Raw genomic sequence first — 18,393 nt, forward strand, 5'->3', positions numbered from 1 at the left:
TTTTTTTTTTTTTGGGGGGGGGGGGGGGCATTTAATGAGAAATTATCTTACTTTCCACATCTTTGTGTCCAGATCCACTTCATGCTTGCCTGACATATCGATTGCATCTACACTTAAGACTGAAAAACAATATAGAAAAACTGAGCATTTGAACATCTATCACTCTGAAACAATTGTAAAGACATCACAAGCAAAACCAGCAGCATTCGATTTAGAGGACATTTAATACTAACCATCGCAAGGTAAAGAAGGAAAGGTCATGTTTATGTGAATGGGAAGAGTTTCTCCACGTCTCAAATCTACAGACATCTGTCATAAGCACAAGGTTAAACTACTGAAAACACATCCTCGCTTTAAACAGTTCTAAGAGCAGGAAAAGAAAATCTAAACATACAATGGTAAAATCAAACCACTGGTTCAGTAGTTTCAGAAATAACAAGATGATGTTTTTGGATGTATACCATTACATTGGGTTGGACTCGTGGATAATTAGAATTAAGAATTTTTTTTTGCCAGACTCTGCCAAAGGAAAATATAAGACCCAATAGGATATCAGTTACAACCGAGCCACAGCTTGGAAAGAGGCAGAAGACAATGCATGAGCTAGCAAGGTTAGGCAATTCTCAAGCCTCTAGCTGCTCAACATGCACTGACATGCAATAGCCGAACTAGGCAGCAACACATACAAGCACTATACTTAGCAAGGCACCAGAGTGCAAATACATAAGCACATCCAAGATGCTTGTAGGAGCTGGTGATAAATGAGTGCACAACTGCTAAGCGAGATAGTAGTGCATCGGCAGCACATGAGCTAGCATTTAATACACCCATCATACCAGATGAATGTGTATGGCAAGGCATAAGAGAGGACCTTGAAGCTATGCAAGAATCAATATGGGTGGACGTGGAGTATGCACTGGGACTAAACATTCCTATACATGTGTTAACAAAGGTTGATAGGGTAGTCCCATCCTAGGTGTGCATTATAGGTGAAATTTGTATGACCTGAGCACATATGACAGGAACATCTTGTCGCCTCAAGCTCAAGGTGAACTTGGCATTGCCAAACTATATAGAGATATGAGGCCATGTTACCAAAATGGATCAGGTGGCTTGATAACAATGCCAATTCTCTCCCGAAGGTGTTTACTTTGAGAATGTATGACTGGATGATTACAGGTGCTTTTCCAGAAAGTACAATTATAGTAGCTCAAGAAGGCCTAAGGAAATTTGGAGAGCTCTTCAACGTATATATTGAAATTTGTGTTAAATATGATTATAAGACAATTAACGAATAAGAGGTAGTTTAGGTCATTGATAGAAAAGGTAAGTGATGTACAAAAACTCACTAAGCACCAATTTGCTTTACCTATAATAGGAGTAATGCAAAGAAGTCTATCAAGACGATTTACTCACATCCACAAGGGAGTGAATGCAAACTGCAAAGTGAGGACTGTGAGGTCACTTCAATGCCAGACAAAAGTTGGTATATTGGGGAAGGGATTTTAGATGGAAATATGTGAATAGGGAGGACAGTGGTTCAAGAGCTCCATCTTGCATATGCTGAAGTACAAGAAAATGAAAATTAGTGTGAAGATGGTTGAATCACAACAGGGAACAGCAGAAAATATTTTGTACATGGAAAGAGATATGGTGACTCTACTAGAAGGGAAGAACCCACTACTGCATGAACAAGGGGAGGCATAATGAATGGTCACTGAGTCAATGGTACAAGCCAAGTTAGGTATGGGAAAAACATCCTTTGTGGAGCCTGCTACTGAATGCTTCTCCTCAACCTCATAAGTGAATCAGTACAAATCTCGACTTACTATCCAAAATTATTTTCATAATTATTTCATTCTTTAGGCCTAAACTTCTTATAAAATTTGTTTTCCAAAGGACATGAAGATGTTCAACGAGAGACATTTCAAGTCAATCCCATTGCAAGCTAACACAGAAAGAAGATAATTTCCCCTTCCAAAACAATATCACATCAACCAATGAGAAGGTTGGAGGAAGTTGAGAGGACTCAATCCTATCTAACACAGTGAAACTAACCCTTACTAACAAGAAAGCTAATACAGCAATAAAATTCAGGAAGCTATGTTTCAAGGTTTTGGATGATCACGGGAAGAGTTACATTTTCTACTTGCTATATGATCCTGGACTATATAGAAGAGCTAAAGTATTATGGATCAGTGTAGTCAAAGCAATTATGACGCATTTGGCCAGAGGGGAATCTGTGCATATTCAAAAGGCTAGCGGGTTAATTGGGATTAAAGATTAGAGTGGTGATTTCTCGTAATACTTTTAAAGGGAGTTCCTATACATATTTTTCAGTAACTTATCAAATATCAATAAATATTATTTTCAGTACTCCTCTATCTATCAAATAAGTACGAAATCCAAAGCAAATGTGATAAGGGCAGCAAATAGAGAGAATGAGAACCTGATGGACAGTATATGTGGTGAGATAATATCTCAGTTCGTGCAAAAATAGTGTCGCCATTATGACTAATCCAACAACAGACACTGTGAACACAAATAAGAAAAATTATTAGGAAACAAAACAGAACAACTGAGCACAACATTTTTTTTATTAAAAGAAAGCCAAATAGGCAGAAGAAAACTCGCAGAGAGAAAAATCAGGATGTTTATTTCTAATTATCCAACATACTGACCATAAGAAGCATAAATTGTTCAAAAACACATCGCAAAAGTAAGAATACAAAGACAGAAGCATGGCATCTCGTATTACCTAACGCCCCAGTCTGTGTTTTCTGCAACAAATGCTCTTCCGCTCGAGGAAACGCATCCAGACTCTTTATCGCCTGCTTTAAACCCATCTTTACCTCCTAATATTCGGAAAAAAAAACACGCAAAACATTTCATAATTTATAAACAACAAATTCTAACAAATATCTTGCGTATCTAAACTGAGAAATTCCGACGCCATCCATTAACACCAAAACGAACCCTTGCCGACATAATTAAAAATACAGAATTCAGAAAGCGCCCAACACAATAGTAGATACGATAAAAAAGACCAAGAACTCGAAAAACAGAACATCCAGAACCTCAAAGATCCGTTTCGACGAATCAAATTAGAGATCGAGATGTGATTTTTATTGCGAAGATTGTCGAAAGAACATGAATTGGAGCAGAAATCAAACAATTGCAAGAACTAATAATCAAAGAGGTACGAATCGGAGGTATTGTACCGAATGAGGATGGACGAAGAAAACGGTCGTTTAGATGAAGTCCAACGCGGGGAATTTGCTCGACGAAAGAACCCAGGGGAGACTTGAAAACATGATTAATCTGTAAATTCCCTTACACGAATTACCGTACCAAAAATTTACCGTGCATTGCCTTCTTTTATATATATATATATATATACATACATAATTATTCAATAAAAAAAAATTATAAAAAATGTTCGTATAACTTGATAAGCCGAAACTCAATCCATAAAGGTTGGGCTATATTAGATTTTTGTTCTTCCGTCTCTTTTGATTGAATTTGTTAAAAGTTTAAAACTCGGGTTAGTTGCAGGTTGACATTTTATTTTGTCGTATCGATACGTTGTGACTTATTAATGTTTTATATTTGAGATTTAATATTTTAATAACTAATATAACATGTGATTTTTTTTAAATATTAAAAAAAAATAACAACTCGACAATCAAATCTAAAAACACAGAGTTGAGTTAGGTTAAGTTGTCTCTTCGAGTTACATAAGTATCAATTCAACCAACTTGAATTTCGAGTTGGTTTAAAAGAAACCCGTGAAAACTCCTACTAAGCGAGTGTTTTAATTCAGATAGGTTTATAGTTTTATTTGTATATATTAGCATTTGATGCATACACTCATCTCGACCTTAATTTATTATTAAATCATAAATATATTATTTATTTTGAAGACCGATAATACTTAAAAGTTTGATGCGAGTAGTGGTAAAATAAATTTTCACATGTTTTTGTCGGTTTGAAGGTCAAATAACAAATGAGTACGCAAATTTAAATTACCCAAAAAGAAATAATAAAAATTTATATTTAACTCGAATAAATACATGTCATTACTTAATAAACACATATTATGAAAATTTTAACTTTAGATTTTAAAAAATATAAAAATATATATTAATTATAGCCGAGATATGTTGATATATATTTTAAGATTTAACTTTATTTTAACATTACATTTTAGTCGTAAATGTTTAATAATTTATTTAATTGCATTTTAAAATTTATATTTACAAAATATAAATTTAAGAGGTAAATTTATAATTTATTAAATTAATAAAAATATGTGGCAGTTGCATTTTATTTTAAAAAATAGCTCTAAAAATAATACTCTTTTAAAGAAAAAAATAATAAAAAATATCTGTGACCTCGAAAATGCTTATGCTTATTCTTTATGTACTTAGTTTAATTTGAATTTTTAAAAGTTTTAAAAATTATTTTGAACTTTCAAAACTTTCACTAATATTTTTAATTTTTAATTTTGTTTATTTACTTTTAAACTAAAAAAAAAAAAAAAAAAAACCACATTTCAAAATTATTCAATTTTAAATATAACATTGACACTATAAAACTTTTAACAATTTTTATAAAAACTAAAATTATTAATAATACTTCTAAAAATTTTATGTATATTTTTTAAAGTTTATTTTTATAAAAACTAAAATTATTAATAATACTTCTAAAATTTTATGTATATTTTTTAATTTTGGCATTAATTTCTATTTTTAAGTTTGAGGAAATTAAAAAATATTTTTAAGACAAAGAATTAAAAAAAATATTTTTTAATATTTTTGAAAATTTAAAAATATATAAAACTTTTGAAAATTTAGAAATATTTTTATTAATTTAGCTCATGAAATTAAATTTGTAATTTACAGTAATTTATGTGTTAAAGACACGTGTTAAAATATCTCTGGATTTCTAAATATGCACGTGCCTTATTCCAGTAATAATAATACAGTTCTATCCATGGAAAAGACGACACCTGAGTTATTGACTCAGTACGCAATTTCACTATTTATTCACTCTCAAGATTCTCCGGATCCCAAAAAGAATGGCGGAGCCGTACGAGTCCGATGATCGGAATGGCACCGTGCCCGCTCCGGTCGAGGTAGAATATGCAACAAGTCACAAATCCAAAGGAATGCGTAGTGAGGATCAGGCCGTTTATGTACTTGTCCGCCGTCTGATCGCCGAGATTTTCTTCCCCGATGAAACTAAGGGTTCTTTTTCTCAACGCGTCAAGGCCTCCGTCGCCGAGAATGGCCCTGCCGTTGCACAAGCTTGCAGAAACTTTGGTCACGATATTCTTTGTTGGACTCGCAGGGGCAGTCCTCTTCGAGCGCTCCTTGTTATCTCCGTGAGTATTACTGATAATTCCAAAATGGAGCTTGTCTGGACTTGTTTTTCTTTTTTTTTGAAACAAGAAACGTCGTCTGGACTTGTTTATTTAATTTGAGATGCTCTTCGTTTAGTAATTAATGGATTTTGTACAACTGTTTGAGATTTTGATTTTATCGCTTGAATAGTACTGTATCTGTTGTTTTTCGGTTTTTGTTTGAAGGTTACGATTGATCTGGACGGGATTTATTGTTAATAGGAATATATTTCCTCAGCAATGAATACTATTAGAGACAGCTCCAATGTTAATAGATGGGCAACCTTGATAGTAACATGCAGGACTCTCGAACTCTTCTGTTCCTTACAATCATGGAATTTTATTCTGATGTGATCCTTGTAGTGAAGCCTATTGATATGTTCTTGGTAACAATAGGTTTCCATTGATCATATAATATCTCTAATTCTGTCTACATTTTGGGAAGTTTGGATACAGAACTGTTATAGGATCTTCATTGATACTCTTATGGTTAGCGAAGGTGTGTGAGAGATTTTAAATTTCTGGATTCCTTATGGAATTCTCTTAATTTCTTTTGTGATTTTGACTCCTTTATTTGTGCCAATGGTAAGAATTCGTTCGTGTTCGTATCTCTTTTATATCGGTATGGGCCACTGATATCTCATGTCCCTATCTCTTAGTATTTCTGTTAATGAAAATTTTCCTATCTAAATAAATATAAACGAGGATAAATTGATAGGAATTGTTACCATCCATGGGAAGCAACTATTGAAAAGATATGTAAAGATACGTAAAGATATGTTTCACAAGCCAAAGATGTTAGGAATCACGAACCTCCACAATGATATGATATTGTTCACTTTGAGCATAAACTCTTACTTTAGGCTTCCCCAAAAGGCCTCGTACCAATGGAGATGTATTCCTTACTTATAAACCCATGATCATTCCCTAAATTAGTCCATGTGGGACTCACTCAACAAAAGATACCGAATAGTTTCTTACCGATTAATGATTCGTACTCTGTCATTGGTCATTTGATCTATTTTGGATCTGTTGCAAGATTTTCACTGTAATAGTCCTCTCTCCATCTTCTACACGCATAGAGAGACTGAAGTCCTTTTGTATGCTCTGGCCAGAACCCCTTTAAGTTGTTACTTACATTTGGAATTGTTGCAGGTTGGGACAATTTCTCTTCTTGCATCGACGGGATTGCTCATCTTTCTGCTATTCATTCTAGCAGCAACTCTCAATGCTGTTATTATCTCCCTTCTTGTTTCCTTGGCTGCAGTGGGAGGCTTCTTGACTCTTTTCTTTGCTTGCATAACAGCTGTGTACATTGGGGCATTAACAGTTGCTTTGTTTTTTATATCTACTGCAACAATCTCAGCCATTGTAGCAGTGGTGATCGCCACAGGTACAAGCAATATATACACTTATCTAAACCATGTTTCTTGATAACCTCTCATCCCATTGACATAAATCAGTCATATTGATTTGACGTGGGTCTGTCTCATAAGGAAAACATGAACATGTAGTTTGCGGCTTTCTAGCATTATATTTCTGCTTTCTCTATCGTTGAGTTATCCTGTTCTCCACCACACAATTTGAATAGTTTAAGCTAAGAGTTTGTGTGAAATCTATCATCGGTTGGAGAGGGGAACAAAACATTCTTCATAAAGGTGTGAAAATTTCTCCCGAACAGATGTGTTTTAAAAAACCTTAAAAGGAAGCTTGAAATGAAAAGCTTAAAGAGGGCAACATCTGCCAGTGGTGGGCTTGGGTTGTTACATAAACTAAACCAGAGGATCCTGAGAAGTTCCACGAAGCCATACACTAGTCAATGACTTTCCTTTGATTTTGTCTCTGTTTCATTCAACTAGACCTTGGGTCAATTGTGCGCTTTTGGGGATAAAATTCTTTCTTTTCTCTAACATTTTGCATTTTCACAACTCAGGTTGGATTGGGTTCTTCTTTATGGTTTGGCTAGCAGTATGGAAAAGTTTTGGTCTTGCTAAGCGGTCGATGAGCGTGAGCAATTCAGCAATTTCAGCATTTTCTTATGCTAGGCGTGCCCACAAAGACTAGGTATGATTCAAATGAGTTAAATGAATGCTATGAATTGGAATATGTTGCTTCACTCATTTTTCCCTCTCCCGAGAGTCACTTTTTTGGAAGATCTGCTGCATATGTTGTTGAGTTTAAAGGCCTTGGTAGTATAATATCCATAATGTGTGCTTGTAATGTAAGTATTCTTTATAAGTATACTATTTTACGGGCTCCTTTATTGGTGAGCGATGAAAGTACCAAACATTGAAGATAGAGCTTCAAAGAAATATAGTCGTAACTCAAGTAAAAGAGGATCCTCTTTACCTTGAAATGTTTGAATATGAGAACCAAAAAATGATATGGTTGATAATTTACACACCCTTTGCCTCTGCCTCTGCCTCTGCCTTCTGTCTTGTAATAAATTCAAACCAATATCTACAGTTGCTTTAAATGCAAGTAATTGGTGATCTTCTCAAATCTTCTGAGAAGTGTGATCCCACCAGAGAGACAAACAAAGTGGCATTTATTACACAAAATTGCCCAATCAATCAACTATCCAATCAATGGATATACTCATTCAAGTCAATTCCTAAATTCACCATAAATTATTGAACATCCAAACAACACTCTGTTTATTCCTTTTAAAGGAAGAAGACAGATGAAGCTTTTTTCCCTTTGTATGATGACAATTTGATTGGTTGAAGTGGCGTTTGATTTGATTGCAAGGCTGAGGAGTTCAAATACATCAAATTCTTGTGTTTGTGGTGTGAAAATTAGCTGTGAAATTGAAAATTTTGAGACCAAATGAATGTAAATCTTGAAATTTAGAGATGTAATTATCGCACGCCACACAAATATTCATTGTTTTAGTTATAAATGCATTATTTTTAATTTAGCAAAATGTGAATTGTTGACTTCTTGGTCGATTCATTATAAGTCATGGGTTCGTACGAAATATATGATAAAGTGTTCTGTGATAAAAAATTTGACTTTTTCACCGTAATTTTTTTTTTACCCTTATATTATGATTTTGCATTTCCTTCGAGGCGGATTAGGTTATAAAATCTGACATTTTTTTTAGTTCAATTTCACGTATGAGATGAAAATTTAAACTTTTAACTTTTTGGTCGAAAGTATATACTTAATAAGATATACTACACTCCATTTGGTCGAGGGTATATACCTAATAAGATATATGACACTCCATTTAACAAAAATTAGTTTTCAGTCCCGTTTAGCTTATAAAAAAAAATCTCTATCCCACTCTTCATTTCCCAGACGGGATTCTTTGCTTTAAAGTTAAACGTTCAAATCTACCTCCCCTTCAACTAAAGCTAAAATTGGATGAAAATGCTTATGGGAGATGGAATTTGGTAAGAAGACCTGCAAAAAAATGTATCCCATGCACATTAATTATGGACCATACATATCTCAGCAAACTGCCAAATTGAAGCACTTATCTTCCTTTGGGCGACCACAGAGATCACTGACAAAGACCCTGTTGCTCTTCTTTTCGCTCTATGTCAAATATATTATAAGAGTACAGGCCTCCGGTTAGCGGGTATTGTCTTATTTGAACTTAACTTTTTTTTTTAACGTCTCTCAAGATTTTTAAAACGCATCAACTAGGAAGAGGTTTCAACACACTCTACTCCATTTCTAGTACTTTCGTAGTATAGTTTTCATATCACACTTACCATTCACGAGGAAAGTGAAGAAAAAAGAGAGAAGAGTAATTGTCGCATTTTTATCGAATTATTCAGTATTAGATCTTACCTCATTCATAAATAATTGGATCCGACCGACAACGAATGAAATGGAAATAGTATCCTTTGAAAATTCCCTCCAATTTAATACCCTATTCTGATCATTCCCCATTGGAGAGCCCTTTCCTTTCTTTACTTTCTGCATGAACTTCTTTCCACAACAAACCTTAAAGATGCCCAACACTCAGCCTTCTTCTTCTTCTTCTTCTTCTTCTTCTTCAACCCCATTTCTTGATCTTTCTCTTCAAATTAGTCCTCCCATTAATTCAACCTTCCCTACCTCTATTGAAGCCTCCAATGGAGTTCTTGGGGCTCATAAATTCAATCAAATAACTAATGGGGTTTGGCTTTTGGATCATCATCTTCCACCTTCTGAAGATCATCATGGCCTCTTCAACCAAATTCATGGCTTCCCAATTCATCCCAATAATCCTTCATCTTTCTCTTGGAAACACTCCAAACAAATGCCTTCTTCTTCTTCTTCTTCAATCTCGTACTCAAACATCTCTAGCTTCCGGTACCAGCTGAACGCTGGCCGGTCGTCGATGGGGGCGAGAGGACAAGGCGTGAGGGCGCCGAGGATGCGGTGGACGAGGACCCTCCATGCTCAGTTTGTTCATGCTGTTGAGCTTCTTGGCGGCCATGAAAGTAGTACTTTTTAAGCTTCATTTTCAAATCTTCTTTTTTTTCCTTCTAATTTGCTTTCATGTTATGTTGTGTTGTGTTAGGAGCTACGCCTAAATCAGTTCTAGAGCTCATGGATGTGAAGGATCTAACATTGGCTCACGTCAAAAGCCATTTACAGGTCTTTTTTTTTCTCTCCTTTCTAATTTAGCATATTAAATTCAAAGAATCGTTTATTTAATTTTTCTTTTTATTTTTAATAAAAGTAAAATGTTAATAATTATAATGTATATTTGTTTATTTGGAAACATTTAATTAATATTTATTTAGAAAGTTGTTCAAAATTATTTTTGAGAAGGTTCGGATAATAAATAATTAAAAAATTAAAAAAATATGTATATATAATTGTATTGTAAGTAAAAAGTTAGATATTTAAGTTATATATATATATATACAACATTGAAATCATGATGATAATACAACTTTCTACATGATAATTATAATTATGAATCTTTTGTAGATGTTTCGCGCTCATAAGACGACCCACAAGCCTCCAGCTTCTCCACGTAATTACTCACCTGCCTTATTCGAGATTTAATTATAGTTCTAAAAGTTTAAGTTGATAGAGTTCTAATGTATTTAAAGGTTAGTCGGAGTGTAGCTTCGACTCTCTCGAGGATGATATGTGTCCTTAGCTTCAATGGGGAATTCCACGGTAGATGGAAACCTATGACTCCTTTCGACTTGAGGGGACATGGGCTATGGTTGCTCTAAGAGTCCTCTTTGCTCTATGAATTCTACGAGGTGAATTGTTATGTTTCAACGTTGATTAGATTGGAAGAGTCGCCCAAATTAGATTTATTGTGATTTAAAAATTTGATAACGCGAAAGATCCAATCAAATAAATGAAAATTTTATGAATAAATAATTTACACTGTACAATTAAATATAAATGTATTTATTTTATTTCATAATTATTATTTTTTTATTATTGATTTCCACGACCTCCTATAAACAATTTTGAAAAGGTAATTTTTTAAAATATATACCGCAATTGAATTGCAAATCTTAATTAAACGTTACAAATAGATTATAGGACGATGAATAAGCACATATTCAAATTGCTTAGAGTAATTTCTAGCCTATTTTGAAATGACGTTTCAAGTATCGATGAGGCATCATCGTGGTGGTCCTCTGAAAACGTAGTATGGTCGGACTCTAGAATGCTAGACTTCCGTATACAAGTACAAGCACCAAAACAAAGTGATTTAGAAAGATTCTTCTTTCTCGATGGTGATCGGTTATGGTATCTATAGTGTTGCTTCTTTTTCGGCAAAATTCTAATTTCATATTGCTTTTTTCGGTCGTGAGTCTAATCGACTCCACCCTTTTCTCTACCGACCCAACCTGTTTAAAAAAATCTATTTATTCTAATCTCGATTGTGGGACTTCTAGACACTCTAATTAGTAAGCCTTATTCAAAGAAGTAAAAACAAATGGGTAAATAAGGTTAAAAAGAAAAAAAAAAAATTCTTGTTTTGACGCATTTGACAGCGAACTCTATGGATGAATTGTGGATTAAATGGTTAAAAAGAAATGGAATAAGGTAAATAAATGTTACCTCAAATTATTTACCGTTAGAGCTAAAAAAAAAAGTGGATAAGAAATAAATACCTCTAAGGCCCCTCTAGTACTATCCAATTTACTCCGTATACGACCCACGTGGTCGAGTCGAGCTAGAAGAGTGGGAGGCAAATTATATACGCAAGTATGACACATGCATTTAACATGATAGCTTACGATCGAGCCAACATGTACCTCGTGACATCACGTGTTCATCATAGGGCATATTTGTTTATCATACCTTAGGATGAGTGACCACTCTAAAGTGCATTTTTACTCGACTAGGTCTCTATCGGAGAGTTTTCAACTTGAACACTAATTTATTTTTCTTACATTAAAAAGTGTTGGAAAAAGTCAAAAAAAAATGTCGACATGTACTATTCCATTACAAACGTGTTGTCGAGACATGTTGTCATTAGTTAACTGTCAACAAAAAGTTTTCTCGACACACCCTAAACCTTGTAGCCTCGACATAACCAATAAAAGGTGAGGTTCCACATCGGTTGAAGAGGGGAACCAAACATTCATTTTAAGAGTGTGAAAACCTCTCGCGTATTCAAACCTTGAGGAGAAGCCCAAAAAAGACAATATCTGCTAGCGGTGGGCCTGAACTGTTACAATATAATTCCCTTTTGGGTGAACAGGTGTGTAATACAAAGGAATCTATCGAACAATTTGGACCCGAGCAAGGGCCAAAAAAGGTGAGGTAGATCTCTCACTCCTTTATAAATATTAAATACCATAGGTCACATGCCCAAACCTAGACTCAACATGCCCTATTTTATGGGTCATGTCCCCAACCCACCCATCATTTTTAATTCTAATATATTATAAGCTTCCATTCGTAATTTAAATTTCATTTTGATCGATTAACGTCTTTAATTAATTAATTAATTTCCGATTAAGGATACTCTCACTCAACCGTGACAGTATCGTACTTTTAATATTTCACATATTATTGATATAAAAATTTGTTTTACTCGTATAATTATTACCCTTAAATAAAATCAGGTTTGTCTACGGTCTCGGATTACTAACTAAATGTCACCTATTTAAAATAGATGACAAAATCTCCGAGGGTTTGTAATTCACCTGCAATCAAGGTCAAGTAGCTCGTAACCCTTTATAGAATATTTGACTCTTTTTTTTTCATTTTTACGAAGAAAGTTGTCGGAGAGGCTTGATAGATTTTGTGGTTAAATTTGTTATCAAGGTTAGCTTTTATAGTATTGTCTCAATAAGACGCAAAATGATATTTTCTATTGGTCCCGAAAGAATGACGTCCTTGTATTAACAAAATGCAAGTAATTTTTTTTTTAAGAGAGAATCTCACAATCGGATCTCTAAATTAGTCAATTTTGGATGAGTTGGCTCCAACTAAAACTATAAAACTACTAATACATCAACGTTATGTTGACGACTATTACATATCAAATAGTCAAATGAATTCTACAGATGTTGTTATAATTAGACTGATTTGACTAAAATCCAATTTGTTTGGTATAGATGACAATGTCGGGAACCCACATTAACCTTCAAATAAACAATACGAGACAAACTAACCATGATGACTAATAAACTGTAAATATCCCTCTCTAGTCTCGTAGGCTGTAAATGAACCTACAAACATAATAAATAAATAAATAAATAAATAAAAAAGACTCAACACAAGTGAAAAGGTTATCCACGAGATTTGTAAAAAGCTTCAAGAAGTTCCTCAAAAGAGACTCACAAAAAAAAAAGGCGTAGAAAAGGATATCAGACTAAAATATGTGATAACGACGTTGATTTATTTACAACAAAGAGTAAATTATTTGAAAATAAATATACAAAATTACATTAGCTTAACAAATGTCACATGTAATAACTTTTAAAGGTTTGATTAATTAGGAATAAAATCATAAATTTGTATATTTCCCATAAGAATAACATAATTTACTTAAATATGATAATGAAAAAATATTATAAAATAATACCCATTTATATTATTATTATTATTATTATTTTGTTAGACAGAAAAAGAGGGGAGACCAAGACAGGTAGATTGACTGAGAGGAGAAGCTGGAAGAAACTAAAAAACAACAAAAAGGAGGCAAAGACAGTTGTTCAGTTTCAGCATTAAAAAAATAAAAATAAATAAAAACTAAAAAAAAATGAAGAAACCCGATCAAATAGAGATTTTTTCTTTCCATCATCTTTCGATTGTTAATACGATATATAAGGACCGCTACTACAAATAGTACCACACCCTTGATCGTGAGATATCGATTGCTTGTTGAACCCTGTGAATTGCATGAAAGTAAGATACTCCAAATTCCAAATTCGGGAGTCTAAAAGTTTTATAATACGTTCTTGGTGGAAAAAAATGTAAATCAAAGATCCCAGTTAATAGAATTGAGTCCATAAATGTAAGAAAGAGTGAGAATTCTTTGGTTTTTAAAACACATTTGCTAAAAAGAGGTTTACACACACTCTTAGAATGTATCGTTCTCCTCCTCAACCGACACCGACGTGAGATCTCACAGTTTAAAAGAAAAAATAACTTCAAAAAATGAACAAAAACTTGATTTATGTTACGACCAAAACTTACGGCCAGTAAATATTATCTTCTTTGAGCTTTTTATCTCGGTCTCCTTGAATTTTTTTAATAGTGTTTTCTAGAGAAAAGTTTTTAAACATTTACAAAGAAGAAAAAAAAAGAGTAAAAGAAATTGAGAAAAGGTTGATTTAAAAGAAAAAGGATCCAATGCAATTGAAGAGACAGAAGCAGAGCAGAAACCGAACCAGACCAGACCAGACCAGACCAGACCAGACCAACTTGGGTTCCAGCCTTTTTTTTTTTCTTTTGTTTTTCTGACAGCTAATGGTCCCCACACAAACACACACACACACCCCACCATGTGCTTCCCCCCTTCATTTCTGCCACCCATCACTTTGCCCCATAAGTAATAATCCCATCTCTCTCCCCCTCTCTAAACAAGATTATTTAATTCAAATTATAATTTTAGAATTTCTAATCCTAATTTATAATGGGGGATCCAATTAAATTTTAAAAAATTCTCCCATTAATGGAGATTTTGAGTTACTCTTCCTCTTCTGAAACTACTACGTCCCACCTTCTCCACCAGGAAGGCTTCCCAGCTATGCTCTAATCCATCCTCTCTCTCCCTCTCTCTCTCTCTCTCGCACCCTCTGTTTCTCTCTCTATGGGGAAGAAAACCCAGTTGGGAAGAAACAACCGTTTTCTCCTCCTAAATCTCTTACCCCTCTTCTCCATCTTCCTCTCTGCACACCCCCAAGAGCTAACCCCTGATGCTCCTGTAATGTTGGCTCTCAAACAGAGCCTAAACCCATCTGAATCCCTTGGCTGGTTGGACCCCAACCCTTGTAAATGGAACCATGTCCTCTGCTCCGACGATAATCGAGTCACTCGGATCCAAATCGGTCGCCAAAATCTCCAAGGTACGCTTCCTTCCAATCTCCAAAACCTCACTGCTTTAGAGCGATTAGAGCTCCAATGGAACAAAATCTCTGGCCCTTTGCCCACCTTGAGTGGATTGAGCTCTTTGCAAGTGATTTTGCTTAGTGGGAACCAGTTTACTTCCATTCCGGCTGATTTCTTCGCCGGAATGAGCTCTCTTCAGGCTGTCGAGATCGACGACAACCCCTTTTCGGCTTGGGAGATTCCGGCGAGCCTTCGAAATGCTTCCACTCTACAGAACTTCTCGGCTAACTCTGCGAATGTTTCCGGTCGGATTCCGGAGTTTCTTGGCGGTGAGGACATTCCAGGGCTGACTAATTTGCATCTTGCTTTTAATAACCTTGAAGGGGGTCTTCCTTCTAGCTTCTCAGGGTCTCAATTAGAGTCTCTGTGGGTTAATGGACAAAAGAGTGTGGATAAGCTTAGTGGGAGTATTGATGTTTTGCAGAATGTGACTTCCTTGAGTGAAGTTTGGTTGCATTCGAATTCGTTTTCTGGTCCCTTACCGGATTTTTCAAGGTTGAAGGATTTGCAGGTGTTGAGTTTGAGAGATAACAAGTTTACAGGCCCTGTTCCAAGTTCTTTAGTGAATTCTGAGTCCTTGAAAGTGGTGAATTTGACTAATAACTTGCTTCAGGGTCCAATTCCTCTGTTTAAAACAGGGGTTGCTGTGGATATGACTAATGGTTCCAACAGCTTTTGTTTGACAGATCCTGGGGAGTGTGATTCACGAGTGAATACATTGCTTTCCATTGTGAAATTTATGGGTTATCCTCAGAGATTTGCAGAGAATTGGAAGGGAAATGATCCATGTGCTGAGTGGATTGGAATTTCTTGCAGGAATCAGAGCATAACCATTATAAACTTTCAGAAAATGGGGCTTTCTGGTGTGATTTCTCCAGAGTTTGCCTCTCTTAAGGGGCTGGAAAGATTGGTTCTTGCTAATAATAACCTCACAGGCTCTATTCCTGAGGAGCTTACAACTCTTCCGTTTCTAACTGAGTTGGATGTTTCAAACAATCAACTTTCTGGGAAGATCCCTAAGTTTAGGAGTAATGTGATGATAAGCACTAATGGCAATCCTGATATTGGAAAAGAAAAGGGTGATTCTTCTTCGAATGGTGGTCCATCGTCTGGAAGTTCACCTGGGACGAAGGGAGCGGGTTCTAATGGTGGTGGAAACTCGGAGGACGGGGAGAAGAAACCTAGTTCCATGGTTGGAGTCATTGTGCTTTCTGTAGTTGGTGGTGTATTTGTTCTTTTCTTGATTGGGTTGGTGGTTTTGTGTGTGTATAAAATGAAGCAGAAACGGTTTAGCCAGGTGCAAAGCCCGAACGCTATGGTTGTTCATCCACGGCATTCAGGTTCCAATAATGAGAGTGTAAAGATCACGGTTGCTGGATCGAGTGTTAGTGTAGGTGCAATTAGTGAAACACAGTATGGTGCTAGCAGTGAGGCTGGTGATATTCAAATGGTTGAAGCAGGGAATATGGTGATTTCAATTCAGGTATTGAAAAACGTCACCAACAATTTCAGTGAAGAGAACATTTTGGGACAGGGAGGATTCGGAACCGTCTACAAAGGAGAATTGCACGACGGGACGAAGATTGCAGTGAAGAGAATGGAATCAGGAGTCATTAAAGGCAAAGGACTTACAGAGTTCAAGTCCGAAATTGCAGTTTTGACAAAAGTTCGGCACCGACATCTCGTCGCCCTTCTCGGATACTGCTTGGACGGAAACGAGAAGCTTCTTGTCTATGAGTATATGCCTCAAGGCACACTTAGCAGGCATCTTTTCAACTGGCCAGAAGAAGGATTAAAACCTTTGGAATGGACAAAGAGGTTGACCATTGCATTGGATGTTGCAAGGGCAGTTGAGTATCTTCATGGTTTGGCTCATCAAAGCTTTATACATAGAGATTTAAAGCCTTCAAACATTCTTCTTGGAGATGATATGAGAGCTAAGGTTGCAGACTTTGGTCTTGTGCGTCTAGCTCCTGAAGGTAAGGGTTCTATCGAAACGAGGATCGCCGGGACCTTCGGATATTTGGCACCAGAATATGCAGGTACTTGCCTTTGAATTTCTTTCATCGACTTTCTTTGCCTCTCGCGTTCTGTAAATATAGCTTGACTGCAATTTTCTATCACGGTTATAGAACGAAATGCCGATATATGACTGTTTCATGCACTGCATCTATGTCAAAAAATAAAAAAATAAAAAAAACCTTCGATGTACGATTTTAAACATATAAAGTAAATCTTCTTCCATGGCTTAGTTAGAACTTAGAATAGAACTTAGAACGTACCTCCTCAAGATAGAAAGATCAACTGATGTGTAGCAGCAGGTAGAAGAGAAGTGAATGGCCAATGGAGCGAACTTTTTTGCTTGCAGCTACGACTCAGCATCCAAAACTTTGATATTTATCTGCCATTGTTGTGTTTCTGCATGAAAAGTAGACAGTGCATTAAGTCAAGAAGCTTATAGTTTGTGCCTTGGCTTTCATACAGCCATTGATCCTTCAAGATTCTGAGATTCTCTATCTTGTTAGGGTTTTTCGAGCCCGTATTTGCAATGACTCGATACTAACATAAAAGACCTGTTCTGCAGTTACCGGTCGAGTAACAACCAAAGTTGATGTATTCAGCTTTGGTGTGATTCTAATGGAGCTAATCACTGGGAGAAAGGCACTCGACGAGAGCCAACCTGAGGAGAGCATGCATCTCGTAACTTGGTTCCGTCGGATGCAAATCAACAAGGACTCCTTCCACAAGGCCATTGATCCGACCATTGATCTCACTGAAGAAACATTCGCCAGCATCAACACCGTGGCTGAGTTGGCAGGTCATTGTTGTGCCCGGGAGCCATATCAAAGGCCAGATATGGGTCACACAGTCAATGTATTATCATCTCTTGTTGAGTTTTGGAAACCAACTGACCAGAACTCTGAAGATATATATGGCATTGACCTCGAGATGTCGTTGCCTCAAGCTCTCAAGAAATGGCAGGCTTATGAAGGTAAAAGTCAAATGGAATCGTCTTCATCATCCCTTCTTCCCAGCTTTGACAACACTCAGACCAGCATACCAACACGACCATATGGATTTGCAGAATCTTTCACATCTGCAGATGGGAGATAAAAAACTATTTCTAGTGTAAAAGGTCATCTATGGTTTTGCAAGTTATTCTCATTTACTTCTCTTGCAAAACAGTGTTTATATGTAATAGTTCTCGACCCTTCATATTCCTCCAAATTTCTAATGTGTCTCCGTATGAATGTGTATTAGTGTTTTGAACCAGAAAAGACTGAAAAGATGGGGGAAGGGATATTTAGATTTATCCCTTTAACTGTAAAAGATTTTGGGTGCACCTTGTTAGAATTAAAAGCTCCATTCTTGTTCTTTAGTCTCCAAGAGTAACTTTGGTTCTACAGCCAAATTACTCGAGAACAAATGACCTGAAAGTATTCAAC

At 35.7% G+C, this 18,393-nt stretch overlaps 4 protein-coding genes across 7 annotated transcripts in view; 3 read left to right on the top strand and 1 right to left on the bottom strand.

Annotated features, from left to right (window-relative positions):
- The window catches only part of LOC111445194 (endoplasmic reticulum-Golgi intermediate compartment protein 3-like), a 9,622-nt gene extending 6,268 nt beyond the window's left edge, over positions 1-3,354 (bottom strand). Inside the window, exons 1-5 of one of the 4 annotated variants that reach the window (XM_023083437.1) lie at positions 3,222-3,354; positions 2,759-2,855; positions 2,450-2,532; positions 234-309; positions 52-119 (exon numbers count right to left, since the gene is read on the bottom strand). In XM_023083437.1, the coding sequence (XP_022939205.1) occupies positions 52-119; positions 234-309; positions 2,450-2,532; positions 2,759-2,846 (315 nt within the window). In that variant the 5' untranslated portion in view covers positions 2,847-2,855; positions 3,222-3,354. The other 3 variants (XM_023083438.1, XM_023083440.1, XM_023083439.1) reach the window with 3 other exon arrangements.
- A 1,661-nt stretch (positions 3,355-5,015) lies between these two features.
- LOC111445256 lies at positions 5,016-7,807 on the top strand. The gene is made up of 3 exons (XM_023083531.1): positions 5,016-5,386; positions 6,560-6,797; positions 7,338-7,807. The coding sequence occupies exons 1-3, from the start codon at positions 5,081-5,083 to the stop codon at positions 7,466-7,468; spliced, it is 675 nt and encodes a 224-aa protein (XP_022939299.1). The 5' UTR covers positions 5,016-5,080; the 3' UTR covers positions 7,469-7,807.
- A 1,621-nt stretch (positions 7,808-9,428) lies between these two features.
- LOC111444895 (probable transcription factor KAN3) lies at positions 9,429-10,638 on the top strand. The gene is made up of 4 exons (XM_023083015.1): positions 9,429-9,843; positions 9,924-10,000; positions 10,340-10,385; positions 10,465-10,638. The coding sequence occupies exons 1-4, from the start codon at positions 9,660-9,662 to the stop codon at positions 10,467-10,469; spliced, it is 312 nt and encodes a 103-aa protein (XP_022938783.1). The 5' UTR covers positions 9,429-9,659; the 3' UTR covers positions 10,470-10,638.
- A 3,873-nt stretch (positions 10,639-14,511) lies between these two features.
- On the top strand, positions 14,512-18,320 carry LOC111444893 (receptor protein kinase TMK1-like). The gene is made up of 2 exons (XM_023083010.1): positions 14,512-16,989; positions 17,532-18,320. Exons 1-2 carry the CDS (start codon positions 14,649-14,651, stop codon positions 18,059-18,061), a joined length of 2,871 nt encoding a protein of 956 aa, XP_022938778.1. The 5' UTR covers positions 14,512-14,648; the 3' UTR covers positions 18,062-18,320.
- The last annotated feature ends 73 nt before the right edge of the window (positions 18,321-18,393 follow it).

This window comes from Cucurbita moschata, unplaced genomic scaffold, assembly GCF_002738365.1.
Source record: "Cucurbita moschata cultivar Rifu unplaced genomic scaffold, Cmos_1.0 Cmo_Scf00007, whole genome shotgun sequence".
Lineage (NCBI taxonomy): Eukaryota > Viridiplantae > Streptophyta > Magnoliopsida > Cucurbitales > Cucurbitaceae > Cucurbita > Cucurbita moschata.

Bases quoted from the DNA above. Each gene is read 5' to 3' on its own strand.
- LOC111445256 (XM_023083531.1), top strand. From the start codon at position 5,081: ATGGCGGAGCCGTACGAGTCCGATGATCGGAATGGCACCGTGCCCGCT. The intron at 5,387-6,559 runs GTGAGTATTACT...GAATTGTTGCAG, and splicing joins GAGCGCTCCTTGTTATCTCC to GTTGGGACAATTTCTCTTCT. The intron at 6,798-7,337 runs GTACAAGCAATA...TTCACAACTCAG, and splicing joins AGCAGTGGTGATCGCCACAG to GTTGGATTGGGTTCTTCTTT.
- LOC111444895 (XM_023083015.1), top strand. From the start codon at position 9,660: ATGCCTTCTTCTTCTTCTTCTTCAATCTCGTACTCAAACATCTCTAGC. The intron at 9,844-9,923 runs GTAGTACTTTTT...GTGTTGTGTTAG, and splicing joins GCTTCTTGGCGGCCATGAAA to GAGCTACGCCTAAATCAGTT. The intron at 10,001-10,339 runs GTCTTTTTTTTT...AATCTTTTGTAG, and splicing joins ACGTCAAAAGCCATTTACAG to ATGTTTCGCGCTCATAAGAC.
- LOC111444893 (XM_023083010.1), top strand. From the start codon at position 14,649: ATGGGGAAGAAAACCCAGTTGGGAAGAAACAACCGTTTTCTCCTCCTA. The intron at 16,990-17,531 runs GTACTTGCCTTT...CCTGTTCTGCAG, and splicing joins TTTGGCACCAGAATATGCAG to TTACCGGTCGAGTAACAACC.